This window comes from Caretta caretta, chromosome 2, assembly GCF_965140235.1.
Source record: "Caretta caretta isolate rCarCar2 chromosome 2, rCarCar1.hap1, whole genome shotgun sequence".
NCBI lineage: Eukaryota > Metazoa > Chordata > Testudines > Cheloniidae > Caretta > Caretta caretta.
In genome coordinates, this window is record NC_134207.1 from 191,050,898 (window position 1) to 191,075,125 (window position 24,228).

The following is a 24,228-nucleotide window of genomic DNA, read 5'->3' on the forward strand; positions in this document are numbered from 1 at the left end:
TGTACCTTTTGCCATGGCCTCTTTAATTATTTTTGTACTAGATGTCAAGGCATAGAGAGTTTCAAGAACAAGCTGCCGACCTGTCAAGATTAAACAGAAATATTAGAGAAATTATGCCTGCTGTTACGATTAGTTCTGCCATATACGATTTACTGGACTGAGTGCCATGAAGAACAGAACACTTCAGTTCTGGTGTTAAGCCAACCAAGGAGATTTTCCCCTCAAAGAACTGGTTCCTGGAAAGCATCCTAATAAGTAAAAAATAATGCTTACCTAATGAGAATTTGAAAGAAAGGATTTAAAAGTAAGTACAAGTCAGAGATTGCAGGCCTAGAGTCCTGACTAAATTCCAGTTAGGCAATTATGTTCCATCTACCTAAAATTTCCTTTATAAAGTTCATAGCAAAGGTGTCATTCAGGTGAAGACCAACCAGTTGAAACTACAAAAACTGAGATATTGCACACTGTATAGATATTAAGAATTGTAGACAGAAGTATTCAGTTTATAAAGTGAATGTCAAAGAAGTGTTAATTGTATGTTTCCCAAAATGCAAGGCTTGAAATCTAAGTGATTAAGAGGTGTACTTGAGCTGAACCAAAAGTTAGATGTATAAAACTGGTATTCAGGTCATGCATTTTACAACATTAAGCCCTTGTCTATACTAGGACTTTAGGTCGAATTTAGCAGCATTAAATCGATGTAAACCTGCACCCGTCCACACGATGAAGCCCTTTATTTCGACTTAAAGGGCTCTTAAAATCTATTTCCTTACTCCACCCCCGACAAGTGGATTAGCGCTTAAATCGGCCTTGCCAGCTCAAATTTGGGGTACTGTGGACACAATTCGACGGTATTGGCCTCCGGGAGCTATCCCAGACTGCTCCATTTTGACCGCTCTGGACAGCACTCTCAACTCAGATGCACTGGCCAGGTAGACAGGAAAAGAACCGCGAACTTTTGAGTCTCATTTCCTGTTTGGCCAGCGTGACAAGCTGCAGGTGACCATGCAGAGCTCATCAGCAAAGGTGACCATGATGGAGTCCCAGAATCGCAAAAGAGCTCCAGCATGGACTGAACGGGAGGTACGGGATCTGATCGCTGTATGGGGAGAGGAATCTGTGCTATCAGAACTCCGTTCCAGTTTTCAAAATGCCAAAACCTTTGTCAAAATCTCCCAGGGCATGAAGGACGGAGGCCATAACAGGGACCCAAAGCAGTGCCGCGTGAAACTGAAGGAGCTGAGGCAAGCCTACCAGAAAACCAGAGAGGCGAACGGCCGCTCCAGGTCAGAGTCCCAAACATGCCGCTTCTATGATGAGCTGCATGCCATTTTAGGGGGTTCAGCCACCACTACCCCAGCCGCGTTGTTTGACTCCTTCAATGGAGATGGAGGCAATATGGAAGCAGGTTTTGGGGATGAAGAAGAAGATGATGATGAGGTTGTAGATAGCTCACAGCAAGCAAGCGGAGAAACCGGTTTTCCCAACAGCCAGGAACTGTTTCTCACCCTGGACCTGGAGCCAGTACCCCCCGAACCCACCCAGGGCTGCCTCCTAGACCCAGCAGGCGGAGAAGGGACCTCCGGTGAGTGTACCTTTTAAAATACTATACATGGTTTAAAAGCAAGCATGTAAAAGGATTACTTTGCCCTGGCATTCGCGGCTCTCCTGGATATACTCCCAAAGCCTTTGCAAAAGGTTTCTGGGGAGGGCAGCCTTATTGCGTCCTTCATGGTAGGACGCTTTACCACTCCAGGTCAGTAACACATACTCGGGAATCATTGTACAACAAAGCATTGCAGTGTATGTTTGCTGGCGTTCAAACAACATCCGTTCTTTCTCTCTCTGTGTTAACCTCAGGAGAGTGAGATATAATTCATGGTCACCTGGTTGAAATAGAGTGCTTTTCTTCAGGGGACACTCAGAGAAGCCTGTTCCTGCTGGGCTGTTTGCCTGTGGCTAAACAGAAATGTTCCCCGCTGTTAGCCACAGGGAGGGGGGAAGGTTGAGGGGGTAGCCACGCGGTGGGGGGAGGCAAAATGCGACCTTGGAACGAAAGCACATGTGCTATGTATGTAATGTTAACAGCAAGGTTTACCCTGAAAGAGTGTAGCCACTGTTTTATAAAATGTGTCTTTTTAAATATCGCTGTCCCTTTTTTTTTCCTCCACCAGCTGCATGTGTTTCAATGATCACAGGATCTTCTCCTTCCCAGAGGCTAGTGAAGATTAGAAAGAAAAAAAAAAACACAATCGAGATGAAATGTTCTCCGAGCTCAAGCTGTCCTCCCACACTGACAGAGCACAGACGAATGTGTGGAGGCAAATAATGTCAGAGTGCAGGAAAGCACAAAATGACCGGGAGGAGAGGTGGCAGGCTGAAGAGTGTAAGTGGCGGGCTGAAGAGAGGGCTGAAGCTCAAATGTGGTGGCAGCGTGATGAGAGGAGGCAGGATTCAATGCTGAGGCTGCTGGAGGACCAAACCAGTATGCTCCAGTGTATGGTTGAGCTGCAGCAAAGGCAGCTGGAGCACAGACTGCCACTACAGCCCCTGTGTAACCAACCACCCTCCTCCCCAAGTTCCGTAGCCTCCACACCCAGACGCCCAAGAACGCAGTGGGGGGGCCACCGGCCAACCAGCCACTCCACCACAGAGGATTGCCCAAAAAAAAAGAAGGCTGGCATTCAATAAATTTTAAAGTTGTAAACTTTTAAAGTGCTGTGTGGCATTTTCCTTCCCTCCTCCACCACCCCTCCTGGGCTACCTTGGTAGTCATCCCCCTATTTGTGTAATGAATGAATAAAGAATGCATGAATGTGAAGCAACAATGACTTTATTGCCTCTGACAGCGGTGATCGAAGGGAGGAGGGGAGGGTGGTTAGCTTACAGGGAAGTAGAGTGAACCAAGGGGCAGGGGGTTTCATCAAGGAGAAACAAACAGAACTTTCACACCGTAGCCTGGCCAGTCATGAAACTGGTTTTCAAAGCTTCTCTGATGCGTACCGCGCCCTCCTGTGCTCTTCTAACGGCCCTGGTGTCTGGCTGCGCGTAACCAGCAGCCAGGCGATTTGCCTCAACCTCCCACCCCGCCATAAACGTCTCCCCCTTACTCTCACAGATATTGTGGAGCACACAGCAAGCAGTAATAACAGTGGGAATATTGGTTTCGCTGAGGTCTAAGCGAGTCAGTAAACTGCGCCAGCGCGCCTTTAAACGTCCAAATGCACATTCTACCACCATTCTGCACTTGCTCAGCCTGTAGTTGAACAGCTCCTGACTACTGTCCAGGCTGCCTGTGTACGGCTTCATGAGCCATGGCATTAAAGGGTAGGCTGGGTCCCCAAGGATACATATAGGCATTTCAACATCCCCAACAGTTATTTTCTGGTCTGGGAATAAAGTCCCTTCCTGCAGCTTTTGAAAACAGACCAGAGTTCCTGAAGATGCGAGCGTCACGTACCTTTCCCGGCCATCCCACGTTGATGTTGGTGAAACGTCCCTTGTGATCCACCAGAGCTTGCAGCACTATCGAAAAGTACCCCTTGCGGTTTATGTACTCGGCGGCTTGGTGCTCTGGTGCCAAGATAAGGATATGGGTTCCGTCTATGGCCCCACCACAGTTAGGGAATCCCATTGCAGCAAAGCCATCCACTATGACCTGCACATTTCCCAGGGTCACTACCCTTGATATCAGCAGATCTTTGATTGCGTGGGCTACTTGCATCACAGCAGCCTCAACAGTAGATTTGCCCACTCCAAATTGATTCCCAACTGACCGGTAGCTGTCTGGCGTTGCAAGCTTCTACAGGGCTATCGCCACTCGCTTCTCAACTGTGAGGGCTGCTCTCATCTTGGTATTCATGCGCTTCAGGGCAGGGGAAAGCAAGTCACAAATTTCCATGAAAGTGCCCTTACGCATGCGAAAGTTTTGCAGCCACTGGGAATCGTCCCAGACCTGCAACACTATGCTTGTTTCCCGAGCCCAGAATCGGCGTTCCACAGCATGAACCTGCCCCATTAGCACCATGATGCATGCACTGGCAGGGCCCATGCTTTCAGAGAAATCTGTGTCCATGTCCTGATCACTCACGTGACCGCGCCTCCTTGCCCGGTATCACTTTGCCAGGTTCTGGTGCTGCATATACTGCTGGATAATGCGTGTGGTGTTTAATGTGCTCCTAATTGCCAAAGTGAGCTTAGTCGCCTCCATGCTTGCCTTGGTATGGCGTCCGCACAGAAAAAAGGCGCGGAACGATTGTTTGCCGTTGCTCTGACGCAGGGAGGGGCGACTGACGACACGGCTTACAGGGTTGGCTTCAGGGAGCTAAAATCAACCAAGGGGGTGGCTTTACATCAAGGAGTATTTCAGGCAGGACTTCACGGAGGGTTCCAATAAGGAATGGTGCACCTAAGTTATTGTTCTTATTGGAACAAGGAGGTTAGCCAGACCTCTGACTGATACATGGCTAGATTTACCTCGCTGCACCTTCTCTGTGAGTCACTGCAGTGTGACCTAGAGGAATGAGTCCGTTAGATGGGGGAGGAGGCAAATGAGTACAAAACAAATCTGGTCTATTTCTTGTTCTGATCCACTCCATCTATCTTTTACATCTTTGGCTAGCAGCAGACAGTGCAGAAGGACTGCATGCCATCCACATCTCATGGCTGCTCAGCAGAAGATGGTACAGTAGGACTGCTAGCCATCCTCATCTCTTGCCTGCCCGGCAGAAGATGATGCAATAGGACTGCTAGCAATCCGTATCGCCTGCCCGCTCACCATAAGACAGTTCAATAGGACTGACTGCAGGACTAAAGAGAATGACCTGGTCAAGTCACTCCAAATTTAGTCCTTGCGCCCATATCTGCCCAGGCACTCCCAGCCGACGTGGCCAGGAGCACCTCGGACATGACGAGGACGGCTACCAGTCGTACTGTACCGTCTGCTGCCAGAAAGCAATGGGTTGCTGCTGCTGTGTAGCAATGCCGTACTGCGTCTGCCAGCACCCAGGAGACATACAGTGACGGTTACCTGAGCGGGCTCCATGCTTGCCGTGGTATGGCATCTGCACAGGTAACTCAGGAAAAAAGGCGCGAAACGATTGTCTGCCCTTGCTTTCACGGAGGGAGGGAGGGAACGGGGGCCTGACAATATGTACCCAGAACCACCAGCAACAATGTTTTAGCCCCATCAGAGTGCTCCATTGTGACTGCTCTGGACAGCACTCAACTCAGATGCACGATTGTTTGCCGTTGCTCTGACGCAGGGAGGGGCGACTGAGGACACGGCTTACAGGGTTGGCTTCAGGGAGCTAAAATCAACAAAGGGGGTGGCTTTACATCAAGAAGTATTTCAGGCAGGACTTCATGGAGGGTTCCAATAAGAAATGGTGCACCTAAGTTATTGTTCTTATTGGAACAAGGAGGTTAGCCTGGCCTCTGATTGATACATGGCTAGATTTACCTCGCTGCACCTTCTCTGTGAGTCACTGCAGTGTGACCGAGAGGAATGAGTCCCATAGACAGGGGAAGGGGGGAAGCAAATGAGTACAAAACAAATCTGGTCTATTTCTTGTTTTGATCCACTCCATCTATCTTTTACATCTTTGGCTAGCAGCAGACGGTGCAGAAGGACTGCATGCCATCCACATCTCATGGCTGCTCGGCAGAAGATGGTACAATACGACTGCTAGCAATCCGTATTGCCTGCCTGCTCACCATAATAGGACCAACTGCAGGACTAAAAAGAATGATCTGGTCAGTCACTCCAAATTTAGTCCCTGCGCCCATGTCTGCCCAGGCGCTCCCAGCCGACGTGGCCAGGAGCACCTCGGACATGACGATGACGGCTACTAGTCGTATTGTACCGTCTGCTGCCAGAAGGCAATGGGTTGCTGCTACTGTGTAGCAATGCCATACCGTGTCTGTCAGCACCCAGGAGACATACGGTGACGGCTACCTGAGCGGGCTCCATGCTTGCCGTGGTATGGCATCTGCACAGGTAACTCAGGAAAAAAGGCGCGAAACGATTGTCTGCCCTTGCTTTCACGGAGGGAGGGAACGGGGGGCCTGACGATATGTACCCAGAACCACCCGCGACAATGTTTTAACCCCATCAGGCATTGGGATCTCAACCCAGAATTCCAATGGGCAATGGAGACTGAGGGAACTGTGGGATTAGCTATCCACAGTGCAACGCTCCGGAAGTCGACTCTAGCCTCGGTACTGTGGAAGCACTCCGCCGAGTTAATGCACTTAGAGCATTTTCTGTGGGAACACACACACTCGAATATATAAAACCGATTTCTAAAAAACGACTTCTATAAATTCAACCTTATTCTGTAGTGTAGACATACCCTAAGGATACTCTCAAGATCAGGTTACAAGTTCAGCTAGTTGCATTCCAAATCACTAACTTTTCACAAGTTTGCCAAGTTTGGCTTTTATACGAAACTTTCTACAAGCAACTGCATAGTACATACTTGAAGGCAGGGAATGCAGGAGGGCCAGCAAATTGGAAAGAACCATTGCCTCGGCAATGTTGTTAACACATTCCTGGTTACAAGTCACTATGTTCACCACCTGTAAAACATGAAAAGCATGAATCATTAGAAAAAAAGTAAGTTTCTTGGCAAATTATACATTTAAGCCACTTTTGGCGAAGAAATGCAATATTGTATCAGGTAAATTCTCTTGAAGCAGCATGGTCCAGTCAATGGGGCACTGGATTAGGACTCACAAATTATAGCTCTGCAACTGACCTGCTGTATGACCTTGGGCAAAGAACTTTGCTTCTGTACCAGTTTCCCTTCCCGTACTTTGTCAAGAGTATTTAGCTCACTCTTCAAGGTAGGGACTATCCTACTATGTGTATGCACAACACCTAGCACCCAATGGGACACCCCAATCCCCCAGTCTCAGTCAGGACTTCTAAGCATTACTGTAGCACAGTACAGCCTCCAGTGGGTGCAATAAACCTAGATTCAAAACCCAATGTTGAAATTTTACAGGACATGTACAATGAAGGTGTTAATTCCTAAAAATACATATGTTAAAGTTTTTGGCTACTGTTAAGCTAGCCTAAATTTTTTTTATTAAATATTAATATAATATAAATATAAGAGTGCTAAAACCACTGAGAAAACAGATTCAAGAGCTATTTGGTCGAGTTGTTTGCTAAACAAATGTTAGAAACTGATAATTTTTTCTAGTATATCCTAAAACAGTCAGTATTAAAATGTGCACGCAATGTTCAGGAATTACTGTCTAAAACGGTAAGCTTGGAATCAGGTCTAGATTTTAAATAGGAGCAAGTTATGACGGATATTTGACAGATTTTAACAAATAAAAAATGCAATTTCTTAACCTAGCCAGGTGTACCTGGCTCATCTATGCAACAAGCTACATTCAGCATCCATGTGATTAGGTACTGTGGGCTGGATACACAAAAATATTGCTTAAGCAATGTTTTTACCTCTAAAGCCAACTGCTGCACGTGACCAGCTCCATGGACACGCAGAAGGGAGAATATCAGCTTAAAGTGACCTATGCATTCACACTCAGAACCTATAAAGGAGGAATAAGTTATTTTACCATTGGAAAGAACACTTAATGAAGAGCTGCCCAATCAATGTTACACACAGTATGAATTACTTTAAAAAGACTAAGCTCTCTGGAGCACAGGCCATCTTTGTGTTTGTAAAATGGGGTTCCATTACTAGGTTTGTAAAATGGGGTTCCATTATAGTTCCATAACTAGGACTCGCAGCTACTGCAATACAACTAACTAACTATGCATAAAATATTTGAAAAGCTGCCTGCAAGTCCAACTGTGAAAGCACCAAGCCAACATGAAAAATAGCTATATCAAAGAAGGGGGATCAGTATAGGTTTTCCCCCATTAGTCATTAATGGCACTATTGGAAAACCAAGTACTGAGTAGATAAAAAATAGGGTGTATAGTTTCAAGGTTGCAGGAACTGGCGAGCACCTGTCAAACACGATAATTCAGTTAAAATCAAATACATTTAGGGTCTACAGTTCAACTATCTAGTTCAAATGGTTTTCCAGACAGACATTTAGCTACTTTCTCTCTTTTGCTGTTACAAAGTTAGTCCACTTCTATAGAGTTAATATACATTTAACACTAATGTTCAGTCTCTATTTCAAACAAACACTTTCATGCCAATCCTACCCCACTGTCTTCTCTGCAAGAACCTGCTGCCTGTCAACTGCAGAACTGCTAACATGCCGACCTTCAGTGTTGTAAGAATTAAACTTTAGACTTAGGTCTAATCTTTGCCAAAGTGAGCTTTCACTACTTGTAGGGACATTACCAACATTATAGTCACATTTCTGCTTCCACAGTTACAGTAATCTCATACATTACAAGTAACTGAAAGTAGTAGTTTCCTGGATTTTTCCTGTTTATTTTGTGCATTTGACAGCTCTTCAGTTTTGGGACCGCCCCACTCTTCCTTAAAGAAAAGGCCCTTAAAGTCAGCATCAGAGTAGCTGAAAAAATCCCCTTTGTTTTTAAATAGATACTTTTAAATAAGTATAAGTATTTTTAAATTCCTTTAGCAAAAAAGCTTCCAAAAAAGTTAGCATTGACAGTAACCCCCCTTTGAAGGAACACAGGGAAACAGTTTCACTTTAGACACAAATTTTTATCTTCAGTTTTAGTCTGCAGTTGCCAGAGAACTGGATTAGAACCCAGGTTGTTCTGGAAAGATTTAAAAAACCCCTCCACACAACCTTTAAATGAAAGTTCAGCTTGATTACACAGAACATAATATCTAGTAGTTCACCAAAACTCCCCCATCCCCTCTTTGGCCCCTTCAAAATAGCCTATTCCGCGGACAGAACTTTGTTAATAAAAGCAGTCATTTTTCTCTACTTCTGAATTGGTCTAGGCTGCACTCCCACCACGCCAAGAACATTTCAGTGTTGTAGTATTATTACACGTTCAAAGACATGAATTAAGAATTTCTAATAAGTTTTCCTCTTGTAATAGTTTCCATAAAACTAAATTAAAAATTTAGCAATCCAGTGTGTTTGAAAAGCATCTTCCCTCAAAATACTAAAACATTTTCTACCATCCCTGAGGTTCCATCCTTTAAACAGAGCTATGCTAGGACAGGTTTTTTGTTTTTTGTTGTTTTGTTTTTTAACTGGCTTGGTTTTCAACAAGCCTTTGAACACCGTACAACAGCTCTGCAAAATGATCCTGATATTTCACTATGCTAGGCCCAAAGTGTTCTCATACCCCCTTTTACCATAGGTGACTAAAAAAAAAAAAAACACTTTGCATGAAGAGACTTTACTCAGTTGGCAAAAAAACTGCTCTCCTTGGAGAAGCGGTGAAGATTTCTGTGAGACTGATGTACCAACAGCAAGAAAAGGGAAAAACAAAACACCTTCTCAGTGAAATTCACTATTTTCCAAGCAAAGAAAAGCAAAGCATTCTACCAATGTTGCTGTTAAACTATTTAAAGGTCTTTAAAAAGTATTCCAGAAATACTCCTTTTAAGACAACTGGCTAGCCAGCAGCATGAACCTCTACAGCTTGGCAACATGCACAGGTTTAGTGCTAGATTCATGTATCTAAAATAAATCTATAATGAGGTCATTTGCAAAGTGCTGCTTATTGATCAATTCAACATGTTTAAGTTTACCTGGGTTGTGTTTTATAACATTTCTCAGCGCCTCCAATGCCATTTCAACCCTCCGTAACCGGTCTCCATGTTGATCAGACTCTACTTTCCCAGTCTGTGTGATAGCCATTAACGTGTGAAGGTACTGTGCCTGTGAGCCAATGTAATCCAAAAGGCTTGCAGCAAATGCTTTTGGAAACTTGAAATAACGAAGAGATCAATAAGTGTACATAAGAATCTTTATATGTATTTCAAAAACATATACAAAGCATTCTGCACTAGAAGTATGGAACTGCATTGTACAGCAAGCTCAAAAGCCATTTCCAAATTCAGTAAAGCGGTGATTCTCAGCTTTTCCATACCAGAACCTCCCCTTTCACCAATCATGCTCTAGCTAGGATTCCTTTCCTATTTACCAGAAGGTTCTGACCCTCAGTGGACAATTATTGTATATTCACACCAGTCTTTTATTGTAATGCCCATTTTCCCCTCTTCTGACATGACAGTACTACAGTTTAACTACAGATAAAATCCGTTAAGAGTTTGAAGATGTGACCAAGCATCTCCATCTTTGTTGAGAAAGCATAAAACTAATAGCTTAAGATAGAAGAGTGTGGAATACTCAAGCCATTCTAGGGAAGTATTTAGCCATTTAAAATTGTGTCAAAATGCCTGTGACACAAATTCTGACCAAATCCATGCTTCTTTGCCAGTGAGAATTTCAATTTGGATTCTTGTCTCTCCTGTTTAACTGGGAGATAAAACAAGAAGATATATCCTAAGCAAATGGAAATGCCTAAGATCATAGTCTACACTGTGATGTTGAGATACCCTGAGAAGTTAACAAGAGCTGCAGATGCCCCAGCTTTAGATGCATATTTCTAATAAGACTGCTGAAGCTTTTGTATAAAACTTCCTGGGAGTGTTAACTCTTGATGCCCTTCAGAATGCTATTTGAAATGGCAGTTTGGTTTAAATTCACAAAATAAGTACTATTTGAAAGACCAGCTTTAGGTTTCTTCACAAACAGCAAAATTAACAATCTCACCTCTAGCTGAAAAGTAGGGACTTCATTGTAAACTCTAACAAAAATCTCTCCCACAATAAGTTCTTTTGCATGGTCACTGAAGACAAATTCAGATCCATAGCTTTTGTCACAATCACCCTTCAAGAAAAAAAAAAATGCTTTGTTAAATATATTTACAAAATGACCCACCATATACAGAATTTTTTTTTTTTAAATAGAGGTATGGAAAAGAGTTAACTGCTGTGACTCCATTATTTCCAAACCAAAACACAGACAAGGCAAAAGCAACAGCACAAGACTTCGTAGAAATATGTTTTAAGTTTGTAGAATAAAGCAGCGAGAACAAAAATATCTGAGAAGTTGGCCAGTGTAAGGTTTCTCTCGGTGGTTGGATAATTAAAACTGCATGAGCCCATTTTTCCTGAGCTTTAAAAAAGCTTCCTATAATGTGAGGATACCAGATCATTTAAGGCAACCTAGAAAAAGGCTCCATCATAAAAATGTTTAGGAGTGTCTCACTCTTTTTATCATGCTTTCTTGTTCAGATTCCAGGAATTCAAGAAGTTCAGCTCTTGTCCCATTGTTCCAGATCAAATAGGGGTTCTCTGTGTTGCTGTTGAGCATCTTCAGAATCTAGGAGACAGAATCAAGAGTTTAGGTAAATAAGTGGGTTTAACAATTCTATACAAAAAGCACATTCGGAGTTTTAACACTGTTCCAAGAGAAGAGATCATACGGGGGAAAAAAAAAAAAACACTATGGCCTTTGTGAAGATCTGGTTCAGATTATGTGGCCCACTGGCTAGATCTTGGCTTTCAGGAGTAGGCTTAAGGCCAAATTTTCCAGATATGATTTTTTTTGGGGGGGGGGGGGAGGAAGAAAGGGAGAAGAGCCAGATGGAATGCTCCACAAAAGAAGTATTACTTCACACTCATATTGGTCACTAATTTTTTTTTTTTTAAAATAGAACATTGTTTGCTGTCACTTACCTCTAACTACAAACTCATCTCCTGTTCACTCCCATGCTCCCACCCACCCCATAATTTACTCTCATAATTTTACTAACCTCCAACTTCTCTGCTGCTCTTATCCTTCTGTACGTTGTTGCTCCCTTCTTTTAAACACTATAGTCTTTTAATTCTATCCTTGCATTGACTTTTGTTTCCCAACATCATGCTGTCTACCCCAAACCTTGGTACCTGCAACCCCCGAATTCACTTTCTGTTCCCATCTTTGTGTTGCAAAGCGCTGTACCTGTCATACATTTTGGGGTAAGGGTGTTCACCTGCATCGTTGGTCAATTCAAGACTTAAATTTTTATTAAGATTAAAAAAATTGACTAGATAGTCACTGTTACCTAGGTACTGTTCTAAAAACATTCACAAGAATCAAGAGTTCTGTTCTAAAGATCACTAGTTATTTTAGTCATTTAACTGGGAAATGGTTATCAAATTGCACTTCATTTCTCAGTATTCAGGCTGCTCTGGTTTATTTGTTACTGTGGCTAACAAGTAAGTTTTTAATAAACAATCATTTCTTGTAGGTTGTTTTACATAATGTCAATACTTTGGTTGCCTTAGACATTCTTGTACCTCAGTAGGAGCAGCCACAGCAAGTTTCCTTGCAACATATGGTGTCAGCATTCCAGCCAAGCTTTTCCTTATTGCTGGATTTTCAGGTGTAACTCGTTCTTCAGACAAATACCCTCCAAGACGACTCAAAGCAAGAAGACTGAGTTTGGCGAGACCATTGGCTACTTCCTGTAAATGAAAAATACATAAATTTTAAAAAGGTCAATCCTATTATTAATCTTGAACAGAAACCTGAAGCATGCTAAAGAGAAATATCAACTACCTTTTTAAAAACCACCTCTTGAAAAGAGTTGTCCAATGCTTTTTTTATGCCTTGCATGATCATAAGCAAATTCAGTTCCCTTTAGTTTACTTCTTGTTTATGCACCAAACTTGACAGACAGAAATATGCATACATCTGGGCACAGCACTAGGTGTTGCAGAACACCAACAGTTTTTGACATGTAACACCAATATAGTTTGTCTGCATCTACCTGTGTAAAGCCCATGAAGAAAACTAGATGAATTTGGGGCTTTAAACAGACATGAAAATTTCTTAGTTCATAATTTAATGGGATATTTGACCAAAGAATGGCAATTTCTAGAACAAAGACATATTTCTGAGATATTTAAACGTTTGTATAATGATTCAACAGTGCACTAAAAGATGGTATTTTTTGCACCCTGGCAAGGCTCCTCATTGAGCTGATCCAAGAGAGATATGCAGCAGTTTTGAATAACTGATTCCGACCCACGGGTTTTACAACCAGTTGAAGTTATACATTTCTGCTAAGGAGGAACCTGTCAGGGTGCTAATATAAATCAGAGTTTTTTAGATAAAATTAGTGTTTCTGACAACTAACCAGCTACTTCTTCAGTTCTGGACTATCTGCAGCTAGTACTTTCCTGCTTATTCTTCTTCTAGGAAAATCTGTACTATATTTGGATAATAATGTTTACGGCCTATCATTTTATCTACTCCCATAAAAAAATTACATTAACATGAATTTAACATTAACTGTACCCATCAATAATTTATTGTAATATACGTTACAGGGATGCCCTAATTATCCCAAAACCAAAGTACTGTAAGCTAGAAAATTCAGAGTTAACACGTTAGAATATTGTAAGCATAACCATAAGGATCTGGAAGTGCACATTTAGTGCACCCAAACCATATTAACTCTGCCCTGTATGACACCATACATTTATCATATGGTTACAGTTAAAGCATTTTAGCATCTATGGTTCCAGATTAGATGCAAGTAATTTTTAAACTCAAAGCCATGTAATTTGGGGAAATGTATTTTTCAAGCCTAACAGAGTTCAAATCTTTAAGATGGATGGTAACCAACATCCATCTTAAAGTCTGAAATAGAGTCAAGTGTAAGTTGCTCAGAAATATTACCTGCTGATTAGAATCTTCACTCTTCTGAATGCCACTCTCTTCTAGCGTATAATCATAGTTAAAGAGGTAACCGAGTAAATACCACAAAATTCCAGCTTGAAACAAATGTGTTTGTAGCCAGTAATCAACAGCAAATGAACTGACACATTCCACTCCCAAGGAAGCCACTCGCGGAATGTTCTGAGGAATGAAGGAGAATTGACATTCAGTATTTTTGGTGACTGAGGAAAATTTTAACCTAAAAGGAAAAAGTTAAATAGCACACCAGCAAATTCGTCAACAGGAACAATGTTTTGGTTTTAGAGAAATTTCATGTTTAAGATTTTGAATCTTGTACCTAAATATAATGAGCGAGATACTAAGGATCTGCATAAACTGATGAAATCTGAAGTCTGTGGGGGGAGAAAAAAAGGCTTATGGTGCTCACGACTTCAGCATAAGCATCTACATAAAGCTTCAAGGGACACATGGCTAGAGCTGGTTCAAAATTTTTCCAACAGAACAGTTTTCTGTCAGAAAATCCTGATTTAATGGAAGCCAGGCAGTTGGACTGTCTGCCTGCTTGGTTAGGCCAGCCAGCTCCCAAGATCCTCTGCAGCCTTCCTGCCCAGCTGCTGGGGAGCAGTGCCTCTCCAGACCCCAGTCTCCTGTGCAGCTGGAGCGACTGATGTCAAAGAGAGCCTCTGCTCCCTACCAGCTGGTGAGCTGTCTGTGTGGGTGCCAGGGAGGCAAGGAGCCAGTCGGGCAACTGTTCTGTGGAAAATTTTTGCATTTTTCATTTTTGACTTTTTGTTCCAGTTCAGAACAAAAACATTGTGAAAAAGTTTTCAGCAGAATGGATATTCTGGTCACCTCTCAGCTTCACATGTGACCTTCAAATGATTATCAAAACCCTGGTTAACCAAAACTCAGTTAAAGGTTTCACTGTATTCAGAAGCAAAAACATAGCGGAGTCAGACTTTTGGGATTTAATATCCTGCTTTCCCTCACATGGTGCAATCAAGATGGACTACTTCTGATACAAATTGCTTTAATAGACTCCAGTCTGCAATTCTTCCACACCCCTCAGCATGGACATATTTGTTGATCAGTATTACATTTTGAAGAACTTATTCTATACTTTGTTTATAGAAATCAAATTTTGAAGAGCCATGTCTTTGAATGGATTACTCAATAGTTATATACATTTACTTCTACAGTGATGTTCTGTAGGAGCAGTCTAATTGTTGACTATCTCAAGCACTTCACATGAAGTTCTTAATTGATAGACTGCACTAAGTATTGCAAAGAACTGCTTAATGGAAAGTAAAATTTAAGTTCTACTGCGTTTTGGAAGAACTTTCAAACAGATGTCACTCAAAATACTTTTACTACATTCTCAGCTGATTATGTTTCTTTTCAATATTCAAAATAAGGTAGAAGTAACCTCAAGAAATTATACCAGCTTTAAATTTCCTTAGCCAGTTTTTGAAGGTTTACCATTGCATTCTCTTTTTATGTTTTAAGCCAGATCTTTAGATTTTGTTCCTTACATCTGCTGTGCCACTGTCTTCCTAGTGCAGCAATGCTATTTTAAATCACCAGCCAAAGGAATTTAAACTTGAGATTTTTTTTCTACTTATAGAAGTAAAAATAGATATTAGAGTAAAAATAAAGACAGTTATTCTGCCTAGCTAATTCAATGAGTAGTTAGTGGTGAAATTCTGCTTTTTAAACTTTAAAGTTCAGAGTAATACCATTAAACCCCCTGGAGTTACTGGTTTTTACAGTTGTGAAACAGAACAGAATCTGGCCCAATGTGGAAGGTAAGCCAGGGTGGTGGCCTTTGTCACCAATCTGAGAAATATTCTGACAGGTAGCATTTTCATTTACTGTAATTGGTAGATTGTTCTTGTACTTCCCTAAAACTAGGATTTAAATTTAAGTGGAAATACTTTGAGTCAGAATTTATGGATTTGTCTCCACACAAGTTGCACTGGTTTTTAAACCAACTTGATTAAACTAATGCAAAACCCGCTGTGGATGATCTGAGCTGTTTAAACCAGGGTATAGCTTGAATCTTGTAATTTACAGACAGAATTTAAAGGTAAAAAAGCAATATAAGCTAGATATAAAACTTATAGGTGCAAGCTAAATGTATATAAGAATCTACACAGGGAATTAGCACCATTTAATTAAACCTGTTAAAAAAATGTTACACCTTTAGTTAAATCAGTGTAAGTTTGTGTGTGGACCAAGCCTCATATTTGTGTCATACAGACTGCAAGTATCTGTACTATTGGGAAATTCACACAGTTTTTATAAAAAACTTATTTTAAGAACTAGTCTCATATAGTGGCTCATTTTCTAGTACTGTATTTACAACACTTAAATATAAAACAAGAAAACTACAACAGCTTAGGTAGTAAGCCAGGAGATCTTACCTTGCCATAATATAGCACTCTACAGAGATCCTTGATGATATTAGGCATCTCAGTGATCTTTTCTCTGCACTCCTCAAACTGAGCTGCCACACTGTAACACTTGCTTATATGCCCACATACCTACAAACAGAAACACTTTAAGCCACAGAGTTAATGTAGTGTACTGCATATCCCCTGAACAGGAGAAGGACACACAAATTTCTAAACCACTTTTTATTAGCTGCACAAAGCCTCATAAGAAAATGGTACAAAAGGTATGGCCTGACATACTGTTAAGTACCGTTTTACAATTTCTGTATTGCTTACCTGTACAGACATGTCATCTGGTTTACTGGAGTGAGTCAAGACTGCCACACAACGATTAAATGCTTCTTGCAATACCTTTAGGGAGTAAAAAGCTGCAAGGGTTAGAATTCATCATAAACCTAAAGAAAGTATCTTTCTGCCAAAGTGTAGCTTTACAAGGTTTGGTTCAATAAAGCCTGCTCAGGGTCTGTAAATCTATTACCTCCTGTTACGGTTTAACAGCTGTCCTATGCACTGAAACAAATTTTGCTTTCGCTGTTCGGGCTTCATTTTACAACCATAAAGGGAGATTTACTGCTACTTCATATGAATTATCCATCATGTAAAAATTATCTCCTTGGAAATATCTAGCCTTTTCACACTGCCATTATAGTTTAAGGAAGTTTTTAGAAGATTTTTAATATAGTGGCATCCTCTTCTCCCAGTTGTGCTACTGAGGAGTGTTCATTTGGAATAACCAAACCACACTCAAATGATTGGCTCCCACCCTTTAAAGCAAGTCACTATTTATTTTTTATGAGGTTTTTTTGCACCAAACAAGCACAACACAGAAGCCCGATACAGACAGTGCTGTTCCATGTAACGGCCACTAGAACTTGTTCTGGAAGATGAATGTTATGTAAATCAATTCAAAGCCACCTTGTGGAGGGATGAATTAATCTACTCCAGAAGGAGATCCTTCCCGTCCCCCAGAAGAAACCATGAGAATGTTTCTTGCAGGAAGGAAGTGGGCAAATGTGCGGATAACCCTACACCATCAATTTTGTTCTTCCCCCCATTCCTCAGTTGATTATCCAAGAAGCAGTAACCATCAACAAACAAGCTGTGAAAACAGATGTGCTTATGAGTTTCTTTGGGTTTACCTCTATTCCATTCTCCCTCCGCAGTTCTTCTGCATTAAGTGCTGAACAATTGACTGTGTGGAAAGCCAGCTCTGCAGCAGCAGGCAACAAAGGAGATTCCTTGGAAAACAGAAGATCATCTGAAGTTTCTAGTGTAATGGTCTTAATCAGCATGGGATAGCCTGCATATTTGTAAGGCTTCAAATCTGAAGGATAAACAAACTGAAATGTAGCAAATCTGATAGCCATTAACTAGCAGTGTCTAAATGTGTAAGGATTTTATCATGATCTGCTTCAGATTACTAAATTACTCGTTCACAAAATGTTTTCTCCTCCTTCAGAGCCAAGCTATGTGTGAACACAATGTTGGCTCATCTGACAAATAGGATTATTTCTGTAGCCCTTGAGATTTTCTAGTAATGCACAAACCAGTCTGCCATCTTTCACAGTATGTGTCTAGCCTACTTCAAGAAATTAAGTGAAAAAAACTTAAACTATTAATGTTATCAAGTCAGTTTTTGTAAGGGAATACTAAATTGGGAAGGTTGCTGAAGTCCTTTATATTTAATGTTACAGAATGACAGCTGAAACCTGAGTCTATCACCTTCTCACATAAGGCATCAAACCTTCTAAATGGGTTTCAGATGGGCTTAAGTGCAATTCTAAACAAAAACGTTTAATTTGCTATAGAAGAAGGCAATCTATATGTTAAAGTAGTATTTGGTTTAATGCATCTAATTGAATATTATGGGTGACCTTTTCCACACAAGTCAAGAGATACAGCTGTAGTACCCTACGCTACGTGCCATATTGCACGCAAGTATTTTATACGACTAAGATGTTTGTGTTTTAAGTTAACACATGGTAATGCGAAGGGTTCCAAGGATTGTTAGTCAGGAATTATTAGACCACTTCAGCCATCCCTCCTCTCTGGTAGGGACTGCAGAGGAAGAGGGTGGTGTTGGAGCTGGTACATGCAGAGTCTACCTCTCCTGGGGACTGCAACAGCAGGGGGAACCCTGACTAGAATGATGCAGTCAGTTTTCAACTCCCTTTGGACTACTTGAGTATGGCAAAGAGTAGATCAGGACAGAGACTCTTAAGTACATTTAAGAAAGAGAGTCACACTGCACATGTGCAGCATGCACTACTTTTATGTTTAGAACTATTTTAAGTGACATTTCGTAAGCGCTAAAAAGTTTTCTTGGAGAACTCATTCTCTGACAAGACTGAAGGTTGAGACCTTTGAGTGCAAGAGTCAGACATTTAACTGATAAAAAGTCTCTTTTCTTCATTAGTGATTTCCAAAACCAGGCAAACACGTTAACAAATTGTCTTGCTAAATGTTCACCTTCAGCCTTGTTGCCATCTCCTGCTATTTCAAAGCACCTGAAAATGTTAATTGAATAAAATGACTTTTCAGTCACAATTACAATACTGCCCAATTATTATTTGACTAGTTTCCACCACAGTGAAAAGTGAGTTTTGGTCCACCACTGACACAATATGACACAGAAGTTACTATATTTCCTGTTATCAGATTTTTACTAGAGGCAGGGTATCAACAAGAAAGCATGATAGTTAGGGCCCTACCAAATTCATGGTCCATTATGGTCAATTTCACAGCCACAGGATTTGAAAATTGGTAAATTTCACTGTGGGTGGGGGTCGCAAACCTGTTGTAGGGGGATCATGGGATTGCCACCCTCACTTCTGTGCTGCCTTCAGAGCTGGACAGAGTGGGGAAGAGGGGGTGTGGAGCTATCTGCAGCTGGGAGAGATGCTCTTTCCCTGCAGGGCTGCTCTTGGGTAAGTCCTGTCCTGCCCCAGCCCTGCCTGGACTAGCAGCTAGAAGTCCCCTTTTCTGGGGTGCTCTTAGGAAGAAGGGAAGATTGGATCTATGTCCACGTGCCTTCTCCAGTTACAGGAACCTCTGGGACTGATGCACAGTCCAAAAGCGCCCTGCTGCAGGGGGAGGCACCCGGAGATGGGTCTGGTCTCCCGCCTCCACCTGAGCAGCTGTACAGAGGATGGACAAGTCCTGTCCCTCCCCAGCCCAGCCAGAACTAGGAGTCCCCTTTGCTGGGGCACACCTAGAAATAAGGGGACATCAGATTTCAAGGGAAAAGGCTTATTTCACGGTCCATGTCACGTTTTTCACGGCTGTGATATTGGTAGGCCCCTAATGATAGTGTAGAGAGGAAGATGAAACTAGAGAAAAAAAGTCTTCTATTTAACTTATACTATGTTAAATATGAAGCTTCCACATTTCATGAATTTTTTTGTATTTTCACTATTTCATGAAAAACTTCAAAATTAATACATTAACAACTCAAAGCAGCTTCAAAAAGTTGCTCCGAGAAATACAGTGGAAGCGATATTTCTGAGTCAGTATGCCCACCTTCTTTGTGTCTGTTGAAGAGGATGCTTTGAGCTTTCAGAATCAAGATGATATTCTCTGGATCTGGGCCATCCACCACTTTGGCAGATTTTGTGCATAAGAACTCATATGCTTTGTTTACTTTTTCAAACATATCCTGCAGATAACAATATGGACAACATCAAGCTGTTACCCAACAAAACCTGAATATTTACTAAGTCTCAAAACTCAGTTGCAGCTTCAACCTGTTTTCCCTATTTTGTTTCTGAACTGGTAAACAATGACATTAGCTATATTATACCATTGCAAATGAAATTCCAAGGGAGTGTCACATTGGAGAAAACTCTGAAAAATAGTAACTGCGTATTCTGCTATAGTAATATTTTGCTGGTTCACAGATCAGTTTTTCTCTTTAAGTCTTTCAGTGAAGGGGTAATCCTGCACTGAGTCTTATCAGTGAAGAAATTGTGATATTACAAATTTAGCATTATGGCTTCACTGCAGAATCAAGTGAGTGGAAAAGTGGGCTGTAAGAGCGAATCTTTTTCAGACAGATGGTTTAGTAGTTATTGTAAAGGAAGTTACATATTATCTTTATTTTGTATTTAAACTCCTCATCCCTCAAAACCCCACAAGATGACATGCAGTGCATGCCATTTCCTGGCATGATGGAATGAGATGAACTGTTATTTCAGAGTCCCCCTGAAGAAAATGTTTTTGATAAGTGTCATATTCCAGTTAAAATGCTATGGACCTCTAGAATTTGTGCAAGTGTATTCTGGAAGAAAATGACTTGCTCTGAAAACACTACCAATGTAAATATTCATTAAAATCAGACAAACCCATTAAACCACAATTTAAAAAAAGTCTCAGTGTAAACTAAAGTCATATAGTACAGTACATACCCTCCCTTCTGGGTTCTTATCAGGGTGATATTTTTGTGCCAACCTGAAGTAGGCTTTTCTGACCTTGCTCTCATCATGCCTGTCAGATGCAGATAGAGAATGTCAATAAGATAATATTCACTTTTGGCATAAGAATTGATTAAGAACAAATTTACATGTTCAAAACTACCAACCTCAAGAAATCAAAAATCATGAGTCAGACCCCCCAAAAATCTTTAGATTTAAAAAAAAAAAAAAAAAGACAGCACATTTTAGTTTCTCTTTTGACTTTTAAACTCCTCTACAAAGTGGTTGATAATTTCAAGTTGAAAAGTCAATCTTTAATGCACATCTCTCCCTGGCTGTTCAGAAGGAGACTTGCCCTTACCCCTCGAGGTGGAAACTACCATCCATTTCCTGTTACTGTCTGAACTCTCCCCACCTAATTTCCTGTCTTCCCCCCATACTTTCCTTCCATGCAAAGGCTATAGAGAGAGCTGGAAAATGAACAGTGAGCACCCAAGAAATATCAAACACTCTCCCTTTGTACCAAGTTTCCAATTTTTTTCACCACCTTTCTTTGTAAGCTGCAAAGATTGTTCCATGTGAGAATGTTTTTACAGCCACCCTAACCCAAGTAGAACCTTCTATAACCGAGTTCAGTAATTATGTTTATAATCCTTAAATAATTTCTCACATTCAAAGCATTTAAAAAAATTAGGTCACTGAATAATTTTGATCAACCACATAACTATCAAATAATTACAATTTAGTTTAAAATCTCACAATTGTTCAAATAGCTAAAATAATTTTATTTTAAATTATCCTTCTTTCCTGCTGTCCTAGGACCCCAGCCACAGAACTTCCATGACCTCCCCCTCCCCAACTCTCACTGCCCCAGGACTCCCTCTCTGCTACTATGGGTATAGAGCCAGACATGAAGGCATGGTGCAATAGCAATGGCAGGTCTGCGTCCTCAGCTCCAAGACTCTTGCAGAGCTCTGCCCATGTGTACAGCTCGGGGGGGGGGGGTGTGTGTGTGTGTGGAGTCAAGAACAGAGGAGCTTCGTGGCTTCATGAGAGCTCCTCCCAAAGACACAGAAGTCCTGTGACTCTCAATTAGTTGTGATTGCTATGAATAAGATTACAAAGAACAGTTATTAAAGCACTATTCACTTTAGAAGTGTTCTCCAATGGCTGAATTTGGGGTGACAAAATAGTTACAGCCTGGCAACAAGGCTATCTACATCAGACTACCAACTCCACTTAGTTGTGAGCACCATTTCATTGCAAGACTACTGTACCTTCCCTGTAGTCTGTCTCCACCCTGGACTGAAAATTTCCAAATGGCATTGACAGAGGCCGAATAAAACAAATCAAGGCTAATTACCCTGGTGGGTCTCCTATTCAAATACAAGCACTTATGAACTATGAGCTAGCTACCACCCACAGAAGCCAGTCCTTCTAGGTGAGCTGGTAACCTTGCAAGGCATCACTGACAGTCTCTGAGGCTGATTAGGAGGGTCACAAGAAAGCAAGAATGGGCAGGAGAAGAGAGGAGGGTCTCAGGACGCTGGAAGGACTGACCAAAGCCCAAAGAGCTCTCAGAGCAGTGAGGATACGAAAGGAAGGATTTTGCTTGCGGATACTTATTTTTGCATGGATCTGTACATCTTACGATTTCTCTATGCGTAAAGGATGTGCCTTTAGAAATCCCTTTGCAGATTGTATATTACTTGCTTATAGTCATGTAGTCCCAAAAGAGGGAACAGTAAACAAGCAGGTCACAGCTTTGACAGAACTCAGTGTGCAAACAGCTACTGTGAGGCTTGCAGGAACTGGCCCTAACTTCAGAGTCTATGCAATTGGACTGCAAGGTCCCCACTGGCAACAGGAATGTCAGACCTGGAGGCTGTACCTGGAGTGTATCCCTACACGCTCAGAGAGAAAGTTAAATTCTGCCCAGCCCCAGAAAACAGAGAGTATGTGGGACCCAAGGTTTGGATCCAGTACAGCAGTTTGGCGTGAGCTCAAGACTGAAACAGACATTTTTTCCCCAAATTAATGCAAGTACCACTTTTTATATATAGAGATTACCTGAATATCAAATCGAACAGTTTTGGATTTTTTCAGCATTTATTCCATGCTGAATAAAGGTAGCCGCCATCATTAGCATCAATTAAATGCCTGAAACACAATGCCATCTGATAGCTGGTTTTCAGATATCTCCAGCTTTGGGTACCATAAACTGAGATCAAAGTTTCAATTTATCTGGAGTAACTTATGATATAAAACAATGTAGCAGTTACTTCAGTTTTGTTTTCGGAAGTTTTATGGCAACTTACTGTCCTTGTCCTTTTGGAAGGTTAAGAACTTCATAAGCATCATCTGTTGACATTGTAGGTGGCTTCTTTTCTACCTCCTTCTTCCAAGCCTCCAGAGTATCTTTTAACAATTTAACCTGAAATTAATTAAAATCCATTAAGGATATTATGGCCAGTGTCAAACATACTTGTCAGCACTTGATACTGAAGTAGTACTGATCAAGAAATTCAGATGTTGTGAAGCTCTTGGTTATGGACTAACTACTTTAATTTAAAAAAAGAAAAGGAGTACTTGTGGCACCTTAGAGACTAACCAATTTATTTGAGCATAAGCATCCAATGAAGTGAGCTCTGTAGCTCACGAAAGCTTATGCTCAAATAAATGTGTTCGTTTCTAAGGTGCCACAAGTACTCCTTTTCTTCTTGCGAATACAGACTAACACAGCTGCTACTCTGAAACCTATTTTAATTTAATCTTTCCACCATCAATCACTGGAAATTTGTATATTAGTTGATTTGAACACAGGTAATGTTGCCTATTTGAGTTACTTGCAAATAAAGCTGTTCTCCAGTTTGTGGCTAAATGCTAATATACATAGGTAGCTAGACTTAATGCAGAGGTGAAATTTTTTTAATGTTAGCATGTAACATCACTTAGATACTCCTATTTTAAATGCTTTCTAAGGTAGTTTTTATCCTGAACTGACATACCCTGGGATTCTGATTTTGCTCCACGCTGCGGTCTTGTTCTTAAAAATGTGTTTCATTTAAATTTGGAGTGGACAGAGCTCTAGAAAGTGTACTGTACCTGAAAGACCTGGTAAGTCTTCATCTTTGTTTGGGGAATTCCATTTAGATATTTTGTACATGAGTAAGTTAAAATTAGCCTCAGAGTTATAGCACTAAAGTGATATTTTTAGACTGATTCTTAGCATTTGATTACTGCATTTGCTACAGATATATTAACCTGAACTCTGCCAAGTAGCTTTGTTGCAACTTTTAAGTTAAAATTATGAAAACATTTACATTTTGTAAGTTTCAATGGGTAATTTAAGACAAGTAAGAATTCCTTTGCATATAAGGAATAAGTGACTACACAAGACCTTTAGTTTCACTGTCCAAGTGAGGTGAACTGCAAACACTAAGAGAATATCATATCTACACTGCACAGTAGCCTTAACCCCACTACCATTCACAAATGAAAAACCTCTGACCTGGCTTTTTAGAGGCTCTTTAAGCACAGACCAATTTACCTGGCTGTATGGGAGGGCTACAAGCCAGGCTCTGTTCTAAGTCAGGATAGAACCCGTCTACTTTGTATTGAGGGCACAGGGGAAAAATAAAAATAAATAAATAAAATAATTCAAGTGCCAGCAGTCCTCCAGTGTCTTTACCACAATTCTCCAAAAG

General features: G+C 41.1%; 2 protein-coding genes across 4 annotated transcripts in view; one reads left to right on the plus strand and one right to left on the minus strand.

The window, feature by feature from the left end:
* The window catches only part of DNAJC13 (DnaJ heat shock protein family (Hsp40) member C13), a 104,840-nt gene that overhangs the window by 12,934 nt on the left and 67,678 nt on the right, over nt 1-24,228 (minus strand). For all 3 annotated transcript variants that reach the window (XR_012667179.1, XM_048838767.2, XM_075125699.1), the window contains 14 exons: nt 22,840-22,955; nt 20,516-20,594; nt 19,632-19,767; nt 17,252-17,436; nt 16,389-16,463; nt 16,083-16,202; nt 13,660-13,839; nt 12,273-12,440; nt 11,200-11,313; nt 10,702-10,818; nt 9,675-9,852; nt 7,472-7,563; nt 6,480-6,579; nt 6-80 (listed from right to left, as the gene is read on the minus strand). Coding sequence is in view for 2 of the 3 variants with exons in the window: in XM_048838767.2 (XP_048694724.1) it covers nt 6-80; nt 6,480-6,579; nt 7,472-7,563; nt 9,675-9,852; nt 10,702-10,818; nt 11,200-11,313; nt 12,273-12,440; nt 13,660-13,839; nt 16,083-16,202; nt 16,389-16,463; nt 17,252-17,436; nt 19,632-19,767; nt 20,516-20,594; nt 22,840-22,955 (1,735 nt within the window). In the remaining variant the exon portion in view is untranslated. The remainder of the gene's footprint in view (nt 1-5; nt 81-6,479; nt 6,580-7,471; nt 7,564-9,674; nt 9,853-10,701; nt 10,819-11,199; nt 11,314-12,272; nt 12,441-13,659; nt 13,840-16,082; nt 16,203-16,388; nt 16,464-17,251; nt 17,437-19,631; nt 19,768-20,515; nt 20,595-22,839; nt 22,956-24,228) is intronic.
* Nucleotides 77-2,715, plus strand: LOC125631700 (myb/SANT-like DNA-binding domain-containing protein 2). Its single transcript, XM_048838770.2, has 2 exons — nt 77-1,585; nt 2,175-2,715. The coding sequence occupies exons 1-2, from the start codon at nt 1,006-1,008 to the stop codon at nt 2,327-2,329; spliced, it is 735 nt and encodes a 244-aa protein (XP_048694727.2). The 5' UTR covers nt 77-1,005; the 3' UTR covers nt 2,330-2,715.

Excerpts from the sequence above, each read along its gene's own strand:
- LOC125631700 (XM_048838770.2), top strand. The coding sequence starts at position 1,006 with ATGCAGAGCTCATCAGCAAAGGTGACCATGATGGAGTCCCAGAATCGC. Across the intron at positions 1,586-2,174 it reads AGGCGGAGAAGGGACCTCCG|CTGCATGTGTTTCAATGATC; the intron begins GTGAGTGTACCT and ends TTCCTCCACCAG.